The 27,913-nt window shown below is 40.9% G+C and overlaps 1 protein-coding gene across 2 annotated transcripts in view; it reads left to right on the top strand.

Annotated features, from left to right (window-relative positions):
- The window catches only part of LOC306695031 (3',5'-cyclic-AMP phosphodiesterase 4C-like), a 70,732-nt gene that overhangs the window by 28,249 nt on the left and 14,570 nt on the right, over positions 1-27,913 (top strand). For both annotated transcript variants that reach the window (XM_079158137.1, XM_079158136.1), the window contains exons 2-3: positions 25,187-25,378; positions 27,410-27,446. In XM_079158137.1, the coding sequence (XP_079014263.1) occupies positions 25,187-25,378; positions 27,410-27,446 (229 nt within the window). The remainder of the gene's footprint in view (positions 1-25,186; positions 25,379-27,409; positions 27,447-27,913) is intronic.

Below are 27,913 nucleotides of genomic sequence, written 5' to 3'. Positions count from 1 at the left end.
AAGGGTTGTATGGGCTCATATAGTGAGATGTGTGTCACCCAACACCCTGACTTTTGCGGCCAGTGTGTTACTTGGTGGTTCTTGAGATGCAATGTTTTTATATTTGCTGGCATTTCACACAATGGCTTTTGAGAGGAAGCAAGTTCTGTTTGTGGCAAGTTTCATTCAACAGACTTCCTGTTTTTGCTGAAAGTCTCCCAGAGACATTTCAGCACACTGACCCTGAGACTCTGCTAAGTGAACACAAAGCACTGAAGGGAGATGTTCAATTTCCATTTTTAATTCTATTTGTATTAAGTGCAAGTGACTCAATTTGTGAATAGTAATTTTCTCTGACACCATGTTTATATATGTGTTGTGCCTGAGACGTTGTTGACGGTCTGTGAGCAGAGAGAGGGTGCTGGTGAATAGATAGCCCCACCTGTTGTTGCTGATGTGCAATGAGGGACTGACTCATGTTACATTACTGAGAAACACACTCTGCCTTCTGTGTTTGTGTGTGTGTGTGTGTGTGTGTGTCAAGATATTAGCACATACATGTTCCCATTGCATGCATTGTGTTTTGTGTGCGTCCTCGCTTGTCTGTTCCTGTCTTCAGTCCTGCTAAGCATCACACTGGGCTGGGATTGATGCGCACCGCCCAGCAGTCTCCAGTCAGTGGTTAACTGAGCCTCCCATACCACATTCCAGCATCACCACACGCACATGCCACGCCTTCCCTGCCATCACCCACAGCAAGAACCATGCAGTAAAAGAAGAGGGAAACTGAGAATACTAACTTGGTACAGAACTAGACTCTACTACTACATACTGTAGTATGTTGCTTTTAGCCCATGTGGCTGTAGTTTTTGTAAATTAAAATATACAGAAAAATAATAATGAAAATGTAAGTACATCCTGCACTTGCAATTGTTCAATAGAATATTCGGCCTGACATTCTGCCTATTTTTTTAAATAGTCAAATCTTGGAGTATTTTTGTTATTTACTCATTTAAACTCAAACCTACCAGCTAAGAGGATGGTTAAAATGGTGCAGTTTTAATCTCAAACATTTATCAATGCAGTGAGTTTCTTGATTACCATGTAACAGTTCCCTCAAATGACAAAGAAATGTCAGAGTTCATTTAAAAGAGGACAGACTTAATACTGTTTATATCTGAAATGACTCGAAGACAGATAGACAACAGAAACCAAAAGCCCAAATCTTTTTGTTTTTCTAAAGAATCTTATCTGGTAACTTTGCATATCTGTCAGACACACAGAGAGATCTACTCGAGGATAAGGGACATTGGGGGGAATTCAGAAATGTTTCTAAGTCATGATTTGGCATGTCATCAGAGTGACGTCCCTGCTAAAATGACTCATGCTAACGCACGGCAGAAACTGTAAACATGAAATATCCCGATCATGTAGATTAAAGCTGCAGTTTAATTAAAGATATAAATATATATGTTAGTGATATCTGGAGTTATTTTTGTAAGACATTTATTTATTTCTGTATCAAGAAAGACAAACTAGAAGTCATGTGGTTTTAGGGAGAGCAGTTCATTTAATAAATATATATATATATATATATATATATATATATATATATATATATATATATATATATATATATGTGTGTGTGTATTAGGCAAAATAACGAATATCAGCGAGAAATTGAATTGTTGTGTGAGAAACAGCTGGGCAGCTGTCTCGTGAGTGACCGGCCATTGCTAACGATAGCTAATAAAAGCTAATGATTGTCACATCAGAACATTGGAAAGTTTGCTATTATTGGTAGTATTAGGATTGTGGATAGTGTAGTACTTCTCCATGACACTGCCAATAATGTTTTTTTTATGTTATTTATATCAAGGTTGACATCATATTGAGTTGTGGAGTACAGGACCATTGACCATCGTTTAACAATCTCATAGCTCGTGGTAAGGCTACCTTGGATGATAACAACATTATGGCTGATAATTCAAATCCTTGATTTAGAATACAAATGTGATTTTCACTTCCAGGACCTCACTGTTGAGCACTATAAAAATACAAACTATTAATGTTTTATTATATTCATGAATTGCAGTTAATACAACAAGGCTCATTCTGCAGTATGTAAACTATGAGTTAGCCTCACCACCAAAGCTGAAAACACATGATTGGAACTTGTTAGAGTTCAATAGAAAAAAATAACAATTTATCCACTTAAAACTAGAAGCATTAAATAGGGATAGTGGTTAAAATGTTCTATCTCGCAATGTTGAGAAAACTTTTATAATGCAAAATAAAAAAGGCCCATGGTCTAATATTTTATCAGCTTTCATCAAAATATCTTACAGTCTCACAATAAACATATGTGACTGAGTATGTAACCTCTTTGGTCACTTTGGTTAATATAAATATGAATTGTAGACTTTGATCATAATAATGTTAACCTGTAAACTGGGAACCACTAAATCTGTGCTGCACTAATATCCTCTGTTAAGTCAAATCTATAGCCCAAGAAGTTAACACAATGGTCATTGACCCACTGATATAAGATTTGCAATATTTATATATTTTCAGTAATATGAAATGTGTTTGTGGCGACATTCCTGCAAATAATGCTGTGATATAGTTTTGTATATACACACAAAAAAATGTAAGTCAGCACATATTTCTGAAAAACAGCACGTCGGTTCACAAATTGTACATGTATGAATAGACCCAGAAGTAAACATAATATTGGTATTAACACTTGTTTATGTGTAGAGTAGAGCAAAGCTGCCACCCTGTGGCTAAAAAGTGGTATTAACCATTGACAGGAAATAACATTCAAATACAATAAATACTTAGTACCCAGTTTATTATGTACACTAATTTAAAACACATGCAGTCTGATACAGCACCCCTGCAATAAATTCTATCTTCATGAGGTTTACACTGTTTTTTTTCAAAGTGTCTTAGAGAGGCAATGATTGGACTTTATGGTTATCTTTGAGTCCGCTATTAAATTGTAATTTGTAATTCTTGTGTTTCTTATGTTTTGTCAGCTTCATTTGTATCAATGAAGTTTGGGCTGCTGTGTTTGATTGCATTAGTTTTAGCTCAGCTGTCGGGCTGGGAAGCAGACTGCCGAGACGCTGAGTGAGGCAGGCGGAGAATGGATCTAAGGCACCGGAAAACACAAGATTATACAGAGTTCAGGCAAACACGAGGATGTCAGTGACTGAAACTAGAAACTGCCCATAGTGTTAGTACCATGTTGGCAAACTGAACGATGTGGCAAAGACTGGCTTGCCCTTAGTTTGCTCTCCTACGTCATGTAAGTGGAGTGGGTTATCTGTCTGCATAGAACATGTCCAGTCAATGCTCCCAAAACCTTAAATATACCATATTGGGAGCATTTCTATTGCCTCTCAGCGGCGCTCCACATGGCGACAGCCAATAGCTAACAGTGTTAACCTGAGGAGGAACCGGAGGATGGGTGCTGCACTTCTGCAAGGACGCTATCTGTCGGGATGGCATCGTCAGCTTTAACTGTCGTGAGAGGGCAGTGCAGAGCGGCGGCCGTGAGCTGGCCAGTGGGGCACACTCAATTGCACAAATATGCGCTGAAAGCACGCGTGGCGGCATGGCTATATGTAAATGAAGCACAGAGAGCTTGGATTCCATCACACACAGAGGGAGAGCTTCTTCATTCTCTGCACTGTCTGCTGTGCCGTAAAGAAAAAAAGAGCATTTAAAAAAACATGTCTGCCCTTTTCTCTTGTAGAACATAGAAAATCCTGCATTGACTTTTCAAATGGTCATTTTCAGGAAAGAGTAAATATAATTTAGTAAAAAAAAATGCAACCAGCAAATTGCTTTTGCAATCTCAGATCAAAGAATCTCAGATCACCCTAACTGGGGCAGCCATACTGGTCCCAGCTTATCATATAGTGCATTCCCAGTAGGAGATTTGCTGAGCAGAGGGGGGGGGGTTAGGGGCAATAACAGACCCCCAAAATAAAATCCCCAAGCTTGGAATAGTTCCTCAGCCCCGCCAGCCTGGCAGCACATAACACGTGAATGTGACATGTGTTTCTCATTTCTCACTCACACACACACACACACACACACATACACACACACACACACACACACACACACACACACACACACACTGCCACAGCCACCCGTCCCCAAAATCCATATTGATTGTTCCACCACAGAATTGCTGTTAGTATTTTCTGGTCAAGTTGCCAAATTAGGTGTTGTGTTTTAGCAGCAGTGGAATAAACAGTTGAGAGAAGTTTTGAGTCAGCTTTGCTCTTGAAGTTGAGATGTGTTAGATGTTTTTGGGGGTTTTAATGCTGGAGGGTGCGGTCTGTTGGACAGAGGGTTGAAAGATTTCCTCTTTCACACTATCTCACCGCTGACTTTTTCAATACCAAATGAAAATGAAAACATGAAGAGAAGTAGAAGTCCTAATTACTGTATCGACCGCATAAAAGCCTTGCCTTGCCTTCTTTCCTTGCCTTTTTGTTGTTGTGCTTAGTGTGTCTGTATATGTGTGTTTCACTCCTGTGTGTAAATGTGCAGCAGTTTCTAGGCAAAGCGGGACCTCTGCTGGATAGTCAGTCCCTCTTCAGCAGACTAAATCAGCACTGTGACTTTACTCACATTGGCTAAATATCAACATTCTCTGATGTCCTAGATAGCTCAGTGAATTTTAAAGCCAAACAACAACCAAATGCAGAGACACTGTGATCCTGTTTCTTTACGCTCTGTGGCATGAAGGTGCATTTTCATTCTGACTGAACAGCTCTTTGATAATCTCCTCCTGTTCAGTTAAAGGGATGTTAACCATTGACATCAGCAGCAATAACAACCAGCTGAATCAAAAACATGCACACAGCATGGCTGCAAGTCACTGCACTCAAACAAATGTGCCAGTTGAACGACTTCTCCACTAGGTGGTGCAAGTCTTTCTCGGCTCTGACGTCACACATTTAGTGCGGTAAAGACAACGCATGCATTTTGTAAACAACGTTTTGATAGTCTGACAGAGACCACAGTCTTGCAGAAGAATGTATAAACATATCCAACTATACTGTGAGCTTCCTCTTCATCTGTTATTGCTTTTGAGGCCCAGAGTCTGAAGCCCTATTGCTTATGCATGTGTGTCAATAAGCTTCGGACTGTAAAATAGTGAACGTCTATTAAATTAATTAATGAAGATTTTCCAGCCAGTTTCTCTGTAGCTTTGAATTTGCATCATCAGCAGACTGACTGATAATGGATGTTTTGATAAAAGATCAATATAAGTTTGATACTGTGTATCACTATAAACTTGGCACAGACGCACACAAACCGTTAGCTGTGCACTTTTTCCACACTCCCAAACACACTCGTGCACACACATGCATTACACTCCCAACTGGTAGCTTATTCCCATTACCAGACGTTATGTTGTCTTTAGAGCCAGCAGCCAGCTGGACCGTAGAAGTCATATGGCAGGTGGATCTGGTTACACAGGGGCCTCCCACAAGTCTCATTCTCAGCAAACCTCCACCCCGGCATCTGTTTTGAGGTCCAACATGTTTCACAAGCACATTGCACCAAGAGGGAGGAGACCATGTTGGGAGGGGTACAGCTAGGGTTTCAGTTTAGTGTAACTAAGACAAAAATCAAAACATGGTAAACAGCTCAATGTGCTATTAGAAATCACTGTATAAAAGACGTATGAAAAACGTAAAACTTGTTCCTTCCATGGCTTTTGGTATACAATATTGGTAACAAAGAAAAAGTTGTGTTTTTGGTTGTAAGTCCTTGTATAGTCTGTCCGTCTGTGTTCAGCCCTGTGAATGATAGCTGTTATTCCATTGCACGAGTTTAAAATCAAGTCAGCGCTGGTTTGCACAAGAGAAAGTTTACAAGAAGCAATTTTGAAAGTGAGACCAGTGCAAGGGCTTGCATATGTTGTCAAGGCAGTAACTCCTGTTAAGGGTCTCCCCAAGGCAAAATGGTTCCACGCAGGGTACTCTAAGAGCAACAGGGCATTGCCAAACAGGTGTTGAACTGTGACTGACAGCATGTCCAGGGACAGTTAACACTTGACTGTGAAGTGGTTCAGATACGGGTCAGCACCTATGAAGCCAATCAAATTAGGAATTTTCCCTTTTGTGTTGGGAGCAAGTTCCCCAAGTTAGGAGTTAAGTTAACTGTCTCAGGAACTTGTTTTTGAACGAGGGCAATGGAACGGATTGGTGCGGCATTCACAGTGACGTGGACATTATAGGGCTTTCCCGGATACGGTGCACACGTGCCTCTGTCTGCGCTCAGCTTGTCCTCTTCTCGTCCCTCTGTGTGTGCGAGTGTAGACGTACACCTCAAAGTCACGTTTGCGGGCCCTCTCCACTAAAGGCCAGTGTTTTGAGGCTTCTGTCTCTGGGTTTTACGCACCGCCCGTTTGGCAGTGCGCCTGCGGAAGCTCCGCACGGGTTGGGCTCTGACTTGGCTAGTCTCCATGAAATGACTCGGGAAGGACTCGGCATTCTCCGTTCTTGACTGACATGGATGGCATAGCGCTGCAACGCATGTCTTTTAGTTTCAGTTCAGTGACTTTTAGTTCATTTGTATTCTTATTCTAAAGTGGCACATGCAGGCACATGGGGCGCTGACTGCCGTTTGCAACGATGTTAATAAAACACCAGCTGGCAATATACAGTATAACTATATTAAAACAAACAAATGTCAAGGAAAAGTAGACGGACAATGACCTCTTTGACTGTCCAAACAAATGTGACATCAGAAAGGTGTGTGTTGGAAGGGAGGCTTTCCGAAGCTTCTCGGCAACAAGCAGTTCTGAAGAAGCATAGTGGCCGTTTCAGGCTACTCAAACTCGCTCAGTGTGGAAATTAAATAATACCAGCCCACAGCCAGTATAATCTGATATCGTCCTGCTGGTATAAAAATCAGCCAATAGCAGATGAAAGTTGCAATAGCATGCATTTCAAATCTGGTTGGGGCAAATCTATACAAAGGGTCTCTGGAAAAGGCCTACATTTGGTGAACTCAAAACTTTGTGTTGGAATTAAATGAAAAATTAATTTTGCTGGCCGGGTCACTGAGTTTGTTGACAAGTTAACATGTACATTAAAATAAACCACTTTTTATATAGAGTTCAGGCCGCAGCATTGAGATGGACTTCATAAACTTTAAGCAAGTTGAGAGAAGAGCTGAAGGTAAAACATCTGACTCAGCTTCATCATAACTTGTCACCGTTTTTGATGTATCGTCAACAGTCAAGTCAGGTTGGGCATTCAATTTCACGGCATTAATCCTTCGGATCAAAGATATGGCTACTCCATCTCTGGACATCAGCTAACCTGTGTAACTAAAAGGAAAAGGTTGGTGGATAAAAATAGGACATGTCGAGTTATATTGATGTAAGATTAAGATTCAAAGCAATAAATGGATCAGTACAAGTTTAAAAGGTGTCATTGATGATTAAGGTCTGTGACCAGAGAGCTTGAAGAGTTTTTGACCTGCGGAATGATACAAAATGCTGCTTGGGGTGTGAGTTGATGTGCTAAAAGCCTACTTGAATTGATTCTATGAACTGTGAGAGCGCAATAGAAGTCACTCGGCGTCATTGGTAGTAATAAGATTGATACAGTTTGTGGGTCTGCTTCAGGAGATGGATTTATGCCGGAGTTGCCGGTCTATATATTTAGAACATTCAAGGTAAGTTCTTGCATCTTAATGTTTGAACTTTAATATGCCGAGTAGGAAATGCTTGACATTTTAAAGCCCCCCGCACTCCACCTCCGTGTTCGTGGGCCTGCCAGCACGTCCAACTCGGCCGTTTGCCCTGTTTCTTAAAAGACAAATATTTGTCAACGATGTCGACAGCAGCGAGATGGTTAGTTGGTGAGATCATCCGTTCCAGTAAGTCCATCACTCCCTGACTGGTGAAAATGACTGGTGCTCCTCTGCTGAAGCACACTGCAGGTGTAAATGTACTGTACTTATGGTGCAGTTCTAAGGACATCAGTAAGAACAAACGGTATAAAGCCTTGGAAATGCATGAATGCATTTTTAATATTATTGATGTAAAGCTGGGGGAATATTAGAGGGTTGATGTGTTCAAGGATTTATTTGTTATGGTTTGAATGGAGAGAAAAAAAAATTAAGATTAGTTTTTTGTCGTGGTGGGAAATTGATTTATTGTGTTGATTATATTGAGGCTGTTAAAAGCGTGTGTGCGTGTGTGTGTGTGTGGGGGGGGGGGGGGGGGGGGTGTTTGCTGAGTCTGTTAACGGTTAAATAATCTGCAGGAGGCTGCCACAGAGATTTTTTAATTAAGCGCACACATACACAACACATTTACCACATGTGCATATACACTACCTCTCTCACACACACACACACACACACACACGCTACAAATCACTTTATATACGACCAGAGACCCCCCCCCATCTCTTTCACTCACACACACATTCTGCACATACACTCACTCGTAGTTCATGTCTTTTTTAAGAGGTCCATGTGTAGAGAGAGAGAGAGAGAGAGAGAGAGAGAGAGAGGGGGGGAAGGAAGGAAGGAGGGAGGGAGGAGTGTATCTCCAAGAGAAGAGAGAGTTCAGCGCTCAACTCCTCAATGTGGATTTGAAACCACGAGTTCAAGCTCTCCGTGATCAGCACTCCAAACCGCATGAAACAGCAGCGCTGAGGAAATGACTCTTTGAAACCCACTCTGCTTTGATCCCCCTTCCTTCTTTTTACGCTCGACTTGTTTCTGGACTGGAGGCATGCCGCTGAAACGCACGGAGGAGGGCTTTCCTCCGTCTGTCCGCGCCTCAATGGAAACCTGGCGCGGTGTGGAGGGAGAGGAGAGAGCGCATAAGAGCCGAGAAGTAGAGGAGCGCCCGGAGGAGGAAGAAGAGGAGAATTAGTGGAGAACAAAGTCCGAAGGGAGACAAAAACAGCCACAAACATGAGTTTACCGACTAACTGTATGTATCCGGTCCCCCCGGTCCAGGATCGCTATCTCAAAGTGAGGAATGGGAATATCTGCGGGTCGCCGTGCGCTGTCAACCGGCCCATCGACATTGTGCAGAAACGCAGGCGGTAGGCCAGATATGGTTTTGATCCAGATCTTTTAGTTGCACAACTCTTAACACACAGCTGCCTATTCTTTTTCAAAACAGTTTCATAATTAATTTGCTGACAAACACTTCAATAAGCTATGATAAAATCACCATGACGTTACTGTAGTATTTAGCCAGATTTGTCTTATTCAAAAGACATGTCTGACTTCTGCATTTTAATTACACTATAATATTCTTGCAGTGACCGTTGAATAATTGCTGGAATATCGGCTTCTGAAAAAATACTGTTGTAATCTTTCTAATGCGATTCATAATGTCTCAGTGTTACTCAGCATGTAACATTTATAGTGACTTTACATTTGTATCCTTTCGTGATATCTCTGTCGTTCATTCATACTTGACTCACAGTACATGGAGTCAGTGCTACTCAGAGTTTAAAGTGACCTCAGTTTACTTGATGGTATTTGATGATATTTTCATTTAATCTTCTGAATTATCCCTACAGTCATCCTTAGTCTGTGCCACTCATATTTGATATGTTTTACCTTATGGTAGTACAATTTAGATGTTAGCATGTAGAATTAATTTCGCAACTAACTCTTGAGTGATTTTGCTCTCTTTCATCCAGATTGATTTATCCTGAGTTTAGAGAGAAGATTAACTCTCTTTTCCTTTTATTGTCAAAATTACAATCAGGTGTAAGAAGGTTAAGGGTCAGAGTCTTCAACTTGCAGGTGACAGATTGAACAAAATGTGTACTTTTTACTTCTCAGAACTAAATCAGTTTTATCCAGGATGTCAAAATATCTGGACAGCAGAGCTTAGTCTTAATGAATGACCTGAGTTTGTTTTTTAAGTTCTTTATTAGTGTAATGGTCAGTCTGATGGACTGATGGAGTTTCCTGTGTGTGTGTGTGTGTGTGTGTGGTGAAGCTTGAAGTTTTGAAATGTATTTATGTTTTATCATCAATTACTGCATAATTTGTAGCAAAAGACATTGGACTATTTATTCACTTATTACCACTGAAACACATACACCTGATATAAAATACAGTATCTGCCTGTTTGTCACACACAAACACGTTTCTCCAAAGAATGATCACACATTACACACAGTAAACTCACAAAGAAACCCAAACTGGCCCCTATAAAACTGAATGTAAAATTAAAGTTGTAGATGGTAGAATTTGTAATGCTGCTTTGTCAATTAAAAAACGTTCAGTTTTGCTGAGAAGAATTATAGTATTTTTATTTTTTAAAGCATATGATGACATACCAGAACTAATATTTTACCCAGCGCTCATGCACTACTACACACAACACAACACAACACGCACACTTCATTAGTGTAGTGGTTGTAGAGCATACCTGAAAGTGGCTGCTGACTTAAAGGTCACTGAAGGAAATGTGACTAATTTTGCAGCCGGCTTTTCAGAAAGTTCTGACGACATCAGCCTTGTTGGGCGGGGAGGGGGATCAAAGTGTCTTTATAACGTCAACCCACTAATAAAAAACCTTCAAAGAGAGATTGCTAATGAACGCAGAGTCTGACGTATTTCTAAGCCTGATGGATAAACCGCATGTGTGTAATAACACAGTCAAAAAGCAGCGATGAAAAGAAGAGTGCGCTTTAATATCGTCCAAATCCTTTTAACCCCGTGTAGTTTCCATTAATTCCTATGCAGAAACATGCTGCTTTCATTCAGCCATTGCTTTACCACATAAAGTCAAAGGTTTTATAGCTAGTTTTCATGTCTGTCAGTGAAGGTATTTAGCATCTGCTTTTAGGGTTATGATGACATAGGAGTTTGCCGTGTATGAAATGGCATCAGTGAGGTTTCGGTCTCCACACTTACTGTCTGATATAGTTGTTTTCTCAGTTTACTCAGTTAGTTATAATGCCATACTCTGTCTTGTGTTTTCACTTCTGTCCTTTACGTTTCTGTCTTGTCCCGTTCTATCGCACCGTGTACTGTCTCGTTACATTCCCCCACATCCCCTGACACCCTCATGTACTGTCATATGTACCACATGAGTGTCATATAGTAAGCTGTCTTTCTCCATCCTGACATATAACGTGAGGCAATACAAATCTGTCCTCTTGGCATACTGTTTATACCGCGAACATGGGAGCAGGACTGTAGCGCATAAAAAATGATTCAATTAAGTGATTAGTCAACAGAAAATTACTGTTTTGATCATTTTGTACACAATTTATAGTTAATTGGCAACAACAATAACAATTAAACAACAGGTTGATTATAAAAATACAAATAATCTTCACTTGTAGCTGTACAGATTTTAATATGATTTTTGTCATGTCATGAAGTATTTTGCTTTGTCATGTAATTTGCTGTGTTAAACAAACACACACATTATTATATTCTCAAGTTATTAATATCGCTTTTACAATATAATAATACATGTCAGGTTTTATCCAAATTGGCCATTTCTGTCTTGTCCTGAGGCCTGTACGTACTACAAAGCATGATTGGGGGTTGATGGCTAACTTCAGGTTTAGTAGTTTTGAAGTAACGCGTATGCTGCACACGCTCCGGAGCGGGTGATGTTCGAGATAAGAGATCAACGTGTATAAAAGAGATTACATAAGTTTGTGTTTTTTTTTATACTGAAAATAACTCGTCAATCATTATCTGTGTTTCTGAATCAAAAATACGTTTCATAAATATGTTTCTTAACAGCCTCTTATGCTTGCAGAGATGCACAATGCCATGTGGTTAACGTTGTGAAACGATTGGTTAGGTTCAGCCCACAAACCTACTTGGCTAAGAAAAAATAACATGTTTTTTCGTTCAAATTTTCAAACGTTTAAATAAAAACTGCCCTTAGCTGACTTTCTAACATAAGTGTAACAATGTTCCGTAAGAAGTGTAAAATCAACATTTACTTTTGGTATCACAAGGGACACAAACAGCCGTCTGCTGGGTGAAAGTCCCGTGTATGTTTGATTTAGAATTTGAATGTCAACGTCATGAATGAAGCTTCGAAGCTTCAAACTACTTTGTACAGCCCTACTTTTAAAACGTGAAAGTAAAAGTAGATGTTTTTTATATTTACTTATTATTTGCTCCTAAGTCAATTGGAGCTAAAAGAATAAGGCAAAAGTTGTCATACATGCTAAAGAACACATCCAAGCAACACAGTAACGGAATACTTGCTTTTAGTCTTGATTATGTGTTCAACTTTTTTGTATCTGTGTAATGTTAAAATTTGATTTTTGTAAAATATGCTGCTCTGCTGACAGTAGACTTGTCCATTCTGCGATTGGTCATATGCTGCAAACATCGGCTCTCTTATGTGAACACGCTCTTAGTGTGGATTGTGAATCCTTGAGTCAGTGCCGGCGGCAGACATAAATCCGTGGGCGGGCATTTTATTTCCGTGAGTGGGCCCAATCTAAACATAAGAGGGCTGATTATACAATTAGATACACAACCTCCCTGTCTATGCGTAGCATATGCGTGACTGAATTTTAATTGATCTGGAAATGACATTGACAGTTATTATAGTCAGTGGAAATGCAGCCTATTTTTCTGGGGAACTACCAAGACGTGGATACGATTTTGGACTAGCCTGAACATGCCATAAACATTGGGGCTTAGCCGTCTGTTGGGGGGTCCAAGAAGACCAAGAGGAACCCCCTACACCAGTGGTCCCCAAACTACGGCCCGCGGGCCGGATGCGGCCCGCCTCCACATTTGGTCCGGCCCCCTGAACAATACCAGAGACGCATTATGATTTTTTTTCAGTCTGCACAATTAATCGAATTTTAATCAGCCAACCACCAGGGGGCGAACGAGATGAGAGCTGTCATGCGCGCACCCTGTAGAAGTAGAAGAGTAGAAGAAGTAGAAGAGCCGAGAGAATTCCCCTGCTCTCTGTATCGCGCACGGCAGTGTTCCGCCCCGATCCGCGCGCACGATCCCCCCCCCCCCCCCCCATGATCGGGCCCTAGGTCAAACGATATGTTCAGTGATGTTGCCCTCACAGGAAAAAGTTTGGGGACCCCTGCCCTACAGGAATTATACGACGAGGATTCCCTTGGGTTGGTAAAGTTGATAACCCCCGTTGTGTGACCGCTTAGTGTGATTGCGGTTTTAGGGTTAGTGAAGCCGGATAACAAAATGATATCGTGCTTATGTTGAATTTGGTTCGTAGTACAGGCATCTGGTCATTATTGCTCTTTTCGTCTATAAACTTGTAACTTTAGTGATGATGATGATGATGATGATGATGATGATGATGATGATGATGATGATGATGATGATGCAGATGGTGATGATGAAGAATGCCATCAGCCTCTGACTTACTCATCATGATCTACTTCCCATTAGGGATCAGCGTTGACTCATACAGTGAGAAGGGGAGCTAACCGCTCATCCATCTTGTAGTAATAATGATACCAATGATTCTGCTCAGAACCCGTACTTATTAATGATAGAGGTTTTTTATTCTATTTTTTTAAAAATCTTTTTATTTTTTAAACAATCACATAAATCGAAATATATATTTACTAAAAACAATATTTATGTTTTTCCATTTGAGGGACACCTGCCTTCTGTTTTGATGCTGTGGATTTTGCGCTGATGAGTTTATCATCACCTATGTCCTGTGATAGAGTGAAGTTTTTCAGTGTGTTTGACGTACTAGATTAATTGAATACAATAAATTAGAGCTCTGATGTGATATTTGTTTGAGGTGGTTGTTGACAGGATTGAGTTGCTGAGGTCAGAAGCGTTTTTCACTTTGCATGTTGGTGACAGTCATGATGAAATGTCTCGTGTATGTGCAGCCTTGTGCTCTTTGCTGCTTGTGAAACGACACACTGGACACGTCCCACTTCATAGTTCTTCCACAGAGCTTCGGTGAATCTCACCTGTTTGTGTTTTACTATTCATGGGAGTAAAGATCTGAGTGTTTGAATAAGTATAAACACCCGTTTTCTCCCATGCAAACCGAAGTTATAATTTTTTTAATTGCAGTTTCTTACTGTTTATTCATGAAGTAGCATGAGGTCAACCAATTTGTATTTTTAAGGTCATTAGGTCTTTTTTCAATAATTCTTTATATTTAAACTTCTGATAGCAGATATTTTGTGCCGATATTTATATTGTTGTATTGAGTGCCTCAGATTATCTTTGCTCCCATTCTTAAGTTGTCACACGTTTCTTTCCTGTTGGTGTATCAACAAGGATGTACTTGTATTTTTGTCAAGGTGGAAACTTATCTGAAACAGGTTTTTCTTAACTTTGGGAAACGGAAGGCTCAGGAAACAGCTTTGCTAACCCTGATTGTCTGTTGGAGGTCTGAGATTTAACCACAGTGAAATAATTCCCCGCAGCTCTTTATCTAGTCCATTTGAGTAAAACTGATCTACTGACAAATCTAATGTAAAAATATCCAACTGTTGATTTTTAACCTACGTCAAAGCTTAACTAACCTAAACAAAGTTGTTGTTTTTCTGCAGCTGCTTCATAATATTTGCACAATAATGTGTCTTAACTGACCGGCTGTTACTTTGATGCAGCTGCAGGAAGTGATCAGTAGGAAAAAGCAGTGTACTAGCACTGTAAACATGGTAGTTTTGATGAAAATATTTTCAGTTGTATAGCTGACAACTGCAGTCAGTTACTTTGAACTTTTTTTCCCTGTGTAATGCATTTTGCTCATTCTTATAGACTTAGATATGAATGGAAACTCTTGTCGGGAAAATAACGTTCTCACAGCCTGAAACAACAAAAACTGTAAATCATTCTGATGAGATTAGTTTAGGGCTAGCGGATTTTTAAAAGCAGGCTAACACCCCACAACTATTGACTCCCTAGTCTCCATGCAGGTACTGTCTAATTGTTTGTGCTGTCTGCATACAGCCTGTCCCTCCCAACAGTTCTGAAATGAGATCTGACCTTTGGTGGTGTCACAGCAGGTTGGCCAGCCCTCAGGGCCTCAGCCCATGTCAGCACACTGCGACATGACGCACAGCTCGCTCTACATGAGGTCAAAGGGCACAGCGAGCTGCCAGCATGTTGCAACGTAATGTAAACGAAGAGTCACGTTAGCTCTGTCATTACGAGACATACCGACTGACTGTATCAGTGGTGCCCCTGCAGCTGGTAAGACTTATCTCGCCTGTACTGACAATGTGGATGGATTTCTCCCTCCACAGACTCCAGCACCATCTTTTTTTTACCTCCATACAGGTCACGGCCATCTCTTGACTTTTGTATCCTATATCTCGATGATCTGGATCTGATGGGTTTGATTGAGGCGGTTGTGTCTCCTTACATTGAATTCTGCACAACTTCACTTATTCAGTAGGGTGACCAATCTCAAGAAATATACACATTCTATTGTGCAATAGAATGTGTTATAATCTCCGACAGTTTAAGTGGTTCCCCAAAACACTTGGAGATGATTGTAAAGAAGAGGCTGAGGTCAAAACTCCAGGAATACCTGTAGTTTAAATAATAACTTTAGTGATGTCATAATACATTTGCTGTTCATACTGCACGAGTCGCTGGAGTTTTTCCTCTTTGATTGAGTATGATGGCAGGAAAAATTGAGACGATCATGTTATCTAGGGCAGTTCATAGTCAGTGAATTAGTCGATTTGATCTCTTAAGTGAACTTTGCTGCTCACCTGCCAACGGCTGGAAAGTTGTTTACCTGCCAAAATAATTATAGAGGAAAAGTTCTCAATTAAAGGTCCACTTTTACCAGAGCTCACAATCCTCCTCAGAGGATGGAGTTTCAAAAGATGTTCAAAGATGGTGTCTGTCTTCAGATGTAGATGACCTGCCCACCCGCTGACTCCTCATCGATGAATTTGACCTCCTCCCAGTCGATGCTGTGACTGGTTTTGGTCTAATGTTCACAGACAGCTGCTGTTGTCTGTTTATGTCCATTCGGTCTCTAGTCAGGATCCTTGCCACTTCACAGATGTACTGCAGCTGTTGCAAGTGATGTCATGATAATGTCATACATCCCTCCAGTTTCCGCTCCAGGGATTTTTTTTCTTTAGGGTTTAACAGCAGAGATCTCCAGATCTCTAAACATCTTTTTAGAAAGAGCCATCACCCCCCATTTTGAATACTTAAGATACATACAGCGCCTCACATATTCAGCTAATAGTCTTGCACGTTTGTGAAAGGAATGTTTGACCCTGGGTGAGGGCTGAAAGGAAATATTGACGTGCCAGTGGCTGTTCACTGGACTTGATCCCAAATTATTCACGCAATACACTGCTGACGTCTCAACCCGTTTAACCACAGGACGAGTCACTCCTCTGTTTCCCTTCAACAAACACGCCTCAACAGAGATCCCACTGCGTCCACAAGCTCAGCCAGATGGTTTCCCACTTGTATCGGTTTTTTTTGCGTGTTTCACAGCATCCTCTGTGTTGAAAATTCTTATTTGGTGGAAAAACAGAAGTGCAGCTCGCAGAGCGTTAGGCCTGAGAGCTGGTCGATCGGCATTGCAGTGACAGTCATGAAACCACAACTGACGTCAGCAGACAAGTGTGACTGTGTGTGTGTGACTGTGTGTGTTCTTGTGTAGAATAGTGGACTGAGTGTTATGCTGACATCTCTGTGACTCCAGGAATGATGATCAACTCGGGGACAAGCACAGCTCTGTGCCAATAATTTGTTGCAGGATTAGACAATAGTGTGTTTGATGGACTTTTACGTAATCCAAACGAGTGAGGAAATAAGGCATCCACATGCAGTCTGCTTCGGCGGCGTCTGTCTCAGGTGAACTTGGTCACCTATGTAGACTTCAGGGCTTTGCCTACACCGCTGGATGCCAGGTAGGGAAATGCCTGGGTGTTGGAGGAGACTTTCCACATTTTGTTATTATAGAGATTACAAAGACTGCAGTGATATGACAAGATGGCGTGTCTGTATGTGAGTGCTTCAAAGATGCTGTCATCAGTTTATGCTACATGATACATTAACTCAGGTCATGTTGAAGCTCTGGTTCTTGCAGTATGTCTAACTCATGTGACGTTATTAATGCTTAAAATATAAATATTTTGTAAGCATGATTAATTATATATATTAAAGATAGGAGTGCATCCTCCTCTAGTACCAATTTCAACTGTGCTGATACCAAGTAATGATCCGATACCGGTGCTGATAATTATGCCTCATTGGAACGCTTTGGGGTAATTTCAAAGCAACATGAGGCAGGGATTGCTATTTTAAATACAATTTGTAATAACATTCAGAAACAAACTATTTATTATGGGTCTGTAACATCCTGACCCCCTTTAAGGTCAGTGTCAGGGCTGATACCATTCCAGTATATATCACTAATAAAATGTACACACAAAATACTCTTTAAAGTATTTTAATTTTCGTCCAATGTCTTTTATTCAATACTGTAACAATCTTACACATCTTACTATTGTTAGTGATACTACTCAATAAGCTTTACATGGTGTCGGCACCTAAAAACAATTAAGACAAAAAAGGCACAGAAAGACTCGGAGCAAACAGACTACCCCGTCGTCTCCATCTTGTCATGCCCCGCTGATCAGCGATGTGATTGGCTGCTCCTGGTTTGCCCCTCGGCTAATTAGTGGAGGAAGTGGCACACTCCTGCCTTACCGCCGGGCTCAATCCCTGTATACTGAAAGACGCCAATTAGTGCAGTATGAACATGATTAGAAGAACACTCGGCATGGCCTGTTGCTGGGCAAAGACAGACTGTGTGTGTGTGTGTGTGTGTGTGTGTGTGTGTGTGTGTGTGTGTGTGTGTGTGTGTGTGTGTGTGTGTGTGTGTGTGTGTGTGTGTGTGTGTGTGTGTGTGTGTGTGTGTGTGTGTGTGTGTGTGTGTGTGTGTGTGTGCGTGCGTGCGTGCGTGCGTGTGTGTGTGTGTGTTCTTGCCCTGAACCAGCCTGTCCAGTTGCTCACCAATGTGATGTAAGGTTGTTTGATTTTCAGGTCGATTCTGGAGCCAAATCTAGATCTCTACTGCTGGGGCTATAATCACACACTAACCAGTTTCTAATCATGTTAATGCTGATCAGCCACTGTATGGATTTCTCCCCGGCTGGACGGACAGAGCTAATCACTGCACATAGACTCCACGATCAATACCCGTCCGGAGAAGTGAATCAACCTTTGAGGCGCCCAGCACTCCAAAAAATCTAAGCACTCGAGCACTACTCTAGTCACATTCATATTTAAAGGGCCAGTCTGCTAGAATTCATCATTGTTTTTGTAAGTTTGTTCTTTAACTGCAGCACCACAGTTCAAACACCCAAGACGGCGAACAACTGCCTTGCAAAAGTATTTTTGATCAAACAGCGAATCCCTGCCAGCGCTGGACAACCTCCCAACTCCCAAGGATTTGGATCAAGGCCTGCAATGTACAGCCTTCCACCATTTTTAAGAGTCCTTCCTCTGCCTGTAGGTCAAAGGTCACACGAAAAATAATAACACGGCAGCTGGCTTGACTCGGTGCAACCTTCTCCTCCCCTTGGCTATATTTAGAGAGGCATGAGTTGCTCTGAGATCAGATGTTGATGTTGGACACAGAGTGTTTGCTCTGTTTGGTCAGGTGGATGGAAAGAGCAACTGGCTCTTCGTGGAGGTGTGGCACTCAGTTTCAATCCAATATGGTTGTTTACAACAGTGGAAGTAGTTTTCTAAAAAGAAGAGTAGCATTTCATGATCTTTGCCTGTTTGGAAACATTCACTTCTCTTCTCTCTGCAGTAGACTGATGTACAGTAAGACTACAGCAATTCCACTAGTACAGCGTGATCAATCAAATGACCCAAGATAGGATATAGGACAAGTCCGGCACACTTTTTAGTATATTTTGCTCAATTTTTTTTTTTGTTGAAATTTGCTTGAATTTGCAGTGAATGGATCCGTGAGCTTGCACGTCTTGTCGCCATGTCCTTGATGCAATGTGGTGAAACAAACAGCTTTTCTTCTTTTTCTTCTGTTTTCTCACTGGAACTGAGCAGTGTGTGACCTTACATTTATCTTGTGAATTTCTATCTCTTTCTGATCCTGTCAATAAAGTTAACTCTAGCATCTTGAGGCCTTTTGTGGTTACAGTGATATTTTCTAGACGTCTGTTGTGTCTTCAGTTTCTCTGAATGTTATTTGCCGTATTATTACGTCTAGCGATATTCACCGTGAAGCAGCTGCATGGTTGCCTTGCTCAAGAGCACTTTTGCTGTTGATGTGTGACAACCTGAAGAGCTTCCAGTAGTGTTATTACTGTGAGAAGTGAAATAGTAACTGTAAAAAGTCGATTCATGTTAGTCATGGCAATTTCACCAATGACACCAATATAAAAAGTCTGTAAATGAGAGAGAGATGCAACAAAGATCCCTGGCTGCACTCGAACCAGAGACATGTAGGGCTCTGTGATAATTCAATGCAATAATTCATCATCTTTCAATGGAATGATATCAAGATATTGCAATAGACAATTACATTGTCTAAATTGATATTGACACACACATACTATCTCAAATTTCCCCGAAAATCTGAAAGAATTGAGTTAAATCAAACTATTGCCTCAAACTGATTAATCTGCCTTTTTATGCACTCACGTAAACCTACTCCATGTATAGCTGGAAGTATCTTTTTTATTTTTCTCTTTAATTTAACTTAAAACTGTTCATTTTACACTAAAGTTATTAATTAAGGGAGAAAATACTGTCAAGTGTTTAATTCCCTCAGGAGTATACAAAAATAGTCTTATACCATGTGGTTATTTCATATAGACTATTTATTGACCTACAAGAAAACATCCTATATCGTGATATTCAGTATATTGCTATCGAGACGACATATTGTGATAGAAGATGTTGACCATATCATGGTCTGTGTCTTCACTATTAACTAGTGATTTATTTCAGAATAAACATTTATTTCATCAGTAAAAAGTAGTTATGGGAAGTTGAAGAAAAGGGGGTAGATACTGCTCCTTCAATAAAGAGGAGTGTTTAAGAGAGTGTTTGTGATTAACTCTGAAACGGATAGCTTGGACAATGTAGTTATGGCTTTAACCGAGTGGGATGATCTTGTTTTCTTGCTATGATATGCACAGACCTGGATCTGCATGCATAACTGTCCTGCTTGTTCTTCTCCAGTCCTGCTGCCCAACATGTCCTCCCTCTTTGTGTGCTGTCATGAGTATATAACCCCCCCCATCCCACACACACACACACAGCAGTGGTTTTTAAGGAGGAAAGATCTGTTTGGCAGGGGGCTGGATGAGAGGGAAGCAGGGTGTTTGTCTTCTGTTTTCAGATCAAATGTACAATAGGTTTGAGGTGTAAAGCAAACAAACTCCCTTTTACTCCCTGAACTCTCTGACTCCCAGACACACGCACACTCACAGGCATGCATGCAAATCACATAAAGTGTTCCCTGGTCTGTTTTCTTCCTCACCTCTTGCCTCCTTCCTGGTGTGATGCTTTAGCCATCTAAGCCAATTCCCACGCTACAAGGAAAGAAAACAGGAGGGAGCATGTGTGTGGGTTGACCTTTCACCCTGGATCTGTGTCATCCCTCCATCAGATAACATCTGGCCTCGATGCTTTTTTTCTGTATCGCTCACATACATAACAGAAAGTTTCTCAAATCCCTCGGCCCTGGTTCCCATGAGCACGTCACAAACATGGTTGCACGGACGATAACTGGAACTGATTGTACTTTGCATTTCCTGAAGTTCTAAGTGTTTGTGCAGTTACAGAGGCTAACCCTGAGAAGAGCCTTCATAGGGATGACATAAAGTCCGCCTTGGATTAAAAAAGTTGGCTCTGGGCATGGCCTAAAGTCAAAGTGACTGTTACTTAAATGCCCTGAGTGACATCATTGCAGTTCTTTGTTCGACAGCTTTATAGACATTTTTAGATTAGTATAATGTCACGCGCTAACAATTCACTGCGGTAAATTATCTTTATATCAAAGTGTAGATAAAACAGATTTGTCTATCATCTCGGCACCAACTTTAAAACAGTAAGGTTGCAACTAATTATTTTCTCTATTATCAAATGTCAGAAAATAAGGAAAAACGTCCTTCACAATTTTCTGAAGTCCAAGGTGACTCTTGAAATAGCTTGTCTTGTCTGACCAACAGCCCAAAACCCAAAGATATTTAGTTTACTACCACATCAAATAAAGTAAAGCAGCAAATCCTCACAACTGAGGAGGATCAAAGTAGTGAATGTGTGGCTCTTCTGCTTGACTTCAAACGATTAATCAATCATCAAAAATTGTTTAGGTTGATTGACATATTGATTCATTGAGTAATTATTAGCGTCACTCAGCTTTCAGCTAAGACAAATGAGCAAACACTTATCCTGCCTGATGCTAGAATGGAAACTTTGTTGATTACCACTTTTTAAACTCTGCCATCTTTTTTGTGTGGTTTTAAAAAGATCCCTCCTCTTCAATATGTGGTCGAGGTGCAAACTAAACATCCTGGGAACAAAAGCAGAAGATCGGATGTGGGTATAGAGGGGGGTGTGTGTGTGCGTGTTTGCGTGCATTCTTGCGTGTGTGTGTGTGTGTGTGAGAAAAGTTTAGTAAAACATAGTTAAAGAGAGAAAAGGGAGCCTTCATTTACGTCAGAGAAATTGAAAACAATGCTGGAGGCAGGAGACAGAGCAAGGTCAACTTGTTATGTATGCTGCAACTGCACAAGACGCCAGGCTGCCTGCCTGCCTGTTTAAAGGAGGAATGCCTGTCTTAGCTAGTTGCAGAAGTGGTGGTATAACAAGTAGTACACATTGCAGAGGTGGTACTAGTATAAGGGCTCCGCTGAAAGTGTATTTTATACTCTCTATAACAGCTTTACATTTTAAACTGTAAAAAACTGTTTTGCCCAACTTCTGTCCTTTCTAGCTGTTGGCTTGATATCCTTTATTTGTTCTACAGCTTACATTATTTTTCCTTCCTGCGGCAGGAACTTGTTACGCTCTCAAGGACCCATATCATTGTCATCCATTGTTGGTTTGATCTCAATATTATTAGTGATGGGAAGAAATACATTTGCTCAGTACAATTGCTTTACTTTACAGAGAAATAATGGCATGTACGTTCCAACTCATTTTACATATGTATTGCACCAGGTGGTTTTTAGCCCTATTGTCCTGCAGGAAAATGACCAACAAAATACCATCAGGAATAATAAAAAGAAGAGCTCGCATAAACGCAATTAAGATGGAGCAGAATACCCAAGGTTTGAGCAGAGCCTCGTTTATGGGACCTTGCAGTGCCATATCTTCCTCAGTAGTGGGAGCTGTCTCCCTTTTAGAGGTCTGTCGGCTTCTGCTACTTTTGAATGAGAATGAATGCCATTGACCAGCAGTGAGCTCAGAACTGCAGCTGCTGCTGAGCTCAATGATGATTGTGAATCTGTGAAAATGAACTGCCACCAAAAACGTAACAAAATCACAGAAAATCTACTGAAACACTCTAATGCAATATGTAACTATTCCAACTGCTTTTCTCACTGTCATCGGGGGCATTACTTCATCATATTTTGTGTTAACAAATCTGTTGTGCAGTCATCTTCATATGCATTCAATGATGCATACGCTGCGAGTGATAGCGTAGTGATTTCCTGTGCATGTGGGGAACACGTCCTCCAAGCAGACGTATAATCTGAACTACTACACGTTAGTGGTGTACGCAGTTGTTCGTCCGTTTGGGAGTATAACCGAGGCTGGGCACATCCAATAAATGGGATTACTGGGACTCCAGTCAGTGTCATCCACCTCTGATATGATGATAGTCTTTTCCACCGCTTTATACTCTTGAGGCTGTAAAAACTACAGACATGACAGATCAACAAAAATGTAAACTGACTTTTACTGCATTGAGGACCATGAGACCATCTGACCTTGCTCAATCTTAGTAGCAGCCATGTACACTGTCAACGTGTCCTTGAGCAGCGATGCTTCAACATCCTACCTGCTCACTCAGAGATTCAGCTGAGTGCAAGTTTAAAAGACAATATGGAGTATAAGAACGGAGAGAAAGTATATGAAAGCTTTCATCTAGAAGCACTCAACCAATCAAAATGAAAAATAAAATCCGTCATGTATGTATTCATGAGGAGGGGAGAAATCATCTGCACCCTGCCTGGGGGGGGGGTATCTACGCAAGCTCCGTCACAAGTCTCCCATTCCCCTCTTTCCTGGCAGGCAGATCTATTTATAGCTTCTGACGTCACTGGTCTCCTCTGATGGAGCCTCGTCACGGCCGACTACACTGAGCCAGGGGGATGGTGAGGGTGTAAATAGGGTTGGGTGAGGTGTAGTGGAGCGGTGGGGGTGTTATCATTGAGGTAAGCCCTGCTGCAGCCCTCCCCCCTCCTCTCTGCCATGTCACACCAATCAGGTGTGAGATGCTGAGCCACATCACTGTGCTGGATACAGCCTTCTTGATCACCCCCCACCTCGTCCTCCTCTGTGTCTTCGTCTCTCTGCTTCTGTGAATTATGCCTTTCATTCAGCATCGATTGCATAATAGCCATCTTTCATTTATCAGGCACTGCTATTGCTGGAGCGCTGGAGGCAGGCTGAGCTAAAAATAGAAAGGGAACCAACCTTCCAGTGCTCTTTTGGTGCTCCGTTTTCTATTGTTATCACCAAGGAAGGAGGAGGGGATTATAACAGCTACCAATTGATTTAACTGACACAAAATACATCAAAATACCTTAAAATTACCCCTCAAGTAGCCACATAATGGTGCTTTAAAATCTAATCACGTTACATTCTTTTTATATAATCTAATATTGTTTAAAACGTAGTGTTTGTTGTAGAACTCAGGTCAGAGAAGAAGTGAATAGTTGTAACCAAGTGGTCGCTCGTTTCACGCTTTAAAAAAAAGAGTTTCAGACGTCGAGTCTGTTTGTCCTTGAGCCAGGCACAGCACCACTGAGCAAATCTAGACCATGGTGAGGCTGAAACAATTTTAGGTAAAAGGGAATTCATTGAGTGAACGTGTTCGATAGCAAACCCTCGTCAGGCCCTGCAGGCTGACGTCCTCTTGATTGGAAGGATTGAAAGGGATTAAACCGGGGCGGACTCGAGCTGTGACACCTTTTGGTTTCAGGAGTTGGACTCAATCCAGCTGGCAAAAAAAAAAAGGCTGATTTTTGAAAATACAATTTCATTTTGATCATACCAATAAAATACAATTTTGAAAATGATACCTGTAGACGTTAAGTACTTTGTTCAGTAATAGGGGTGCCTTTCAATGTGGTGGATGCGATGGGGTGACGCACCACGCATGAAGTCGGTGTTGACGTCAGACAGAGATAGCAGAGGGAAAGATGTGTGTGGCTGTGTGTCTGATTGAGAGAAGCGAATAATCACAAGGTCACCTGTTTATAAAGACTCTCACAGTCAGGGCAGACAATTTGAATCCAACCTTTTTATCCTTTTCAAACCAAGGTGTTTGGTGCTTGTTATTATGAGGATTTTTTCCATATTGCCACATGAATATTTACACACATCCTGTTCTTGTGTTATTTTATCATGATCAATATTTGTGAATGTTTGGGATACTTTGTTGTAAGAAACATGCTGCTGTATTTGAAAAACATTTGATATTTGGACATGCGTGTACTTCCAGCTCCAGTCTCTTTTCTCATACGTAGCTTATCTCAGCCTTGTCTTATCCTCGTCATAGGTTTCTCTTTTCTTACTCCATGTGTCGTCGTCAGCAGCTACAGGAGCAGTTTTATATTTGGGTATCCATGGTTTGGATGCAATGCTGAGAGATAACCCTCATCTATGTTGCATTGCATGTTTTTAATCTTTTACTCATTACTCTCTTGTGTTTTTTTGTTTTGTTTGTTTATTTCTTTATCAATTTGATATAGCTGCTTTTCTTATGTACTTCTCTTGTGATATTGAGGAATGCAAATGTAGTTTAGAAGCATCAGCAGTAACAGTGGTAGAACTAGTAACAGTAGCAGTAGCAGTAATAGTAACATCAGTCATGAACTTAAAGGTATATTGAAGTGAAACTGAATAGCAGTCTGGGCTAATTAGCAGGTGGAAACTACAGAAGCGGTAACCGTAGTATTTATGTGTTTCTTCTGTCTCTCTGTAGTTTTGATGTGGAGAATGGCCTCTCGGTGGGTCGCAGTCCACTGGACTCTCAGGCGAGCCCGGGTTCTGGGCTGGTACTTCAGGCCAACTTTCCCCACAGTCAACGGCGCGAGTCCTTCCTCTACCGCTCCGACTCCGACTTCGACCTTTCACCCAAAACCATGTCCCGCAACTCGTCTACTGCCAGCGACCTGTGAGTATTTTAAATATATCATCTGTATCATTTTAACACCAAATAAACCAACCAGCCTTTATCCTCTACTTCATGTTGCATTATACAGTGTGGGTTTGCTGATTTGGAGGAAAAGAAATGTATGTTTAAAGATATAATCTTTCATATTTTGTATCTGGGTCCAGAGGTACTGGTCCTGGATACCAACACATTACTTAATCTCTGTGTTTCCCAAGTCACTCAGTAGCAATGTTCCTCCACAGTGAAAATTTGAGGTTAATAATAGATTATTTAATAAATAATTGAATGACTAGAAAAATTAAAATTATTGTGACTCTTTCCTTCAGGAAAGAAACTCATTTTCCATTTCATGCCCTCGATTTATATGTACAATACACAATATGTAGCATCACTGTAATTGATTGTTAATATTTATTCATGTCCCATTTACACCCTAAAAAGTACATTTGTGGCGTCTGTCTTTAAAGAGGCTTTTGTTAGCAGAGCTCATGTTTGTCAGCGTAAACAGCAGTCATGTTTGGTACGTACAACTAAAGCCCAAAACCATAATCTTAGCTCAGACATTTTTCATTCAGTTTCTGCCTGTTTATACAGCTAAAGATTTCTCTGTGCAGCTAGCAGTCTATTTGAAGCCAGAGTGTAAATGGGGCCTCGGCCACCAATAGCTGTCGCTCCTTTGTTTTGAAGGAAGGAGGGATTGAAGCATTGGGAAATCAATTGGCTACCTCGGTGAGACCTCGAGTAAAGACTGCTGTGATTTGTCTCTCCAGCTCTTTGGGCTTTGCCATGTTGTCATGAGCCAAACCTACGACCACTTACGCCTCCACCCCTCCACCCCCCTTAGACGTGACCTTTCCCTGACTACGACCTGAAGAACATATCGTGGATGCTCAACTCCAAAGCGATCACTCCCGCAAAGTATTTTTAACAGTCCTAGCTAGCATTTGGTGATTTGATAATACATCTTTTTGATATTTAATTTCACAAAACAATATGCACAGGCTGTCATATCTATAGTTATTCAATGTCAAAATGTTTGCTTGACAGATTCAGTCTGACACTGTACGTTTCACTGGCAGCATGGATTTACCCTGAAGTCTGAATGGTTATGAGGAACATGTTGACACCTTAAAGCTTCCAGAAAATGTCTACCTCTCCAAAAGTTGGCTTTCGCAGCACCCCATGCACGAACAACTCCTCGCCTCGTTGTACAAATACATATCTTGGAAGCAAAACTTATGTAAGAACAGAAACCAATCTGCATTAAGTGATTTTGAGCCTCATAGAAATTAAGGCCATACCTTGGGTTATTAAGTTGTCAATGCTAACTTATTAGCAATTTATTTTCTACTTACACATCCAGTGAAAGGCGTCGTTAGCATCCCACTGGAGACAAGTGTCTAGTCTCCCAATGCCTTTTAGCTCCACCAACTCTTGAAATATTATAAATGCCACAGTAGAATTTTACCAATCACTTGGATTAAGTTGTCTTTTTCTTTCCATTTTTTGTTGGACAGGTAGCACACACTCATCTTGTCTGAGCTTGTTTTCTGGAAACAACTGCCAGTTTTACATGGCAAGCTTGATGAGAACCAAAGGTCCAGACAACCAAAACAATGAGCTACGATTTGTCATTTCTGTCATTGGATTTTATCCTAAAAACGTCACTTAATTCAGGTTTATTGGGACTAGTTAAATTATTCTTCAATGCGTATGCAGTATTGATAAATGTTCCCTTCCCTTATATTATCTTACTTTAACTTATTTAAAGTAGTGGTTCTTTGCCTCTAAGAAATATTTGTGTAACTAAAACAATCTCCCCTCCTTATGTCCAGTGTGATATCTGAGACCAACCGGGTCGTAACCCACTGTACTCTTCACTCTTCCTTTACATTCCTCACATTAAGATGATGACAACAAGCAGATGTATTTGTTGTCATTGTTTGTGTGTTTCTATTCGTTTTTTTCTGTATCACATGGGTTCACACGCTGCTTTTTCACTCTATATGTGTTTGTCTGTGGTTTTCACAGGCATGGAGAAGACATGATAGTGACTCCATTTGCACAGGTTAGTAGCCTTATGTAATGCCGGTTTTGTATGACCAGAAATTTCCCTTAATGTACTGGCTACTTTCATCAAATTTGACAAAAAAATACACAATCCAAACCAAGTGGCCCAGAGACAACCTGTACAACAGGGGACGGGATGTTGGGTTTAGCATTAGGGACAGTTTTACAGTAGAACACAGCACCCGAATGTAATTTATTTGTGTACTTTTCGCCAGTGAAGCTTTAGTTGGGTCTTGACTAGGAATTACCTCATTGTAGAACATGCTGCTGCAATATGCAGTTCTTCTGATGAAATTGTATTCATCTGATTGATTCATGAGTCCAGCTGTTATTCGATGATACACTAGATGGATGGATGTTGGGCCGTTACAAACTGTACTACTGTTTGTACTCTGCTCCCGATATTAAGGGGGACATGTCTCGGGTGTGTCCATCCGTACACATTCATACGGCTGCAAAACTCAC

This window comes from Pholis gunnellus (genome assembly GCF_910591455.1).
Source record: "Pholis gunnellus genome assembly, chromosome: 4".
In the NCBI taxonomy this organism is placed as follows: domain Eukaryota; kingdom Metazoa; phylum Chordata; class Actinopteri; order Perciformes; family Pholidae; genus Pholis; species Pholis gunnellus.
The sequence above is the reverse complement of the archived record's forward strand: the minus strand, read 5'-3'. Positions and strand labels throughout refer to the sequence as shown.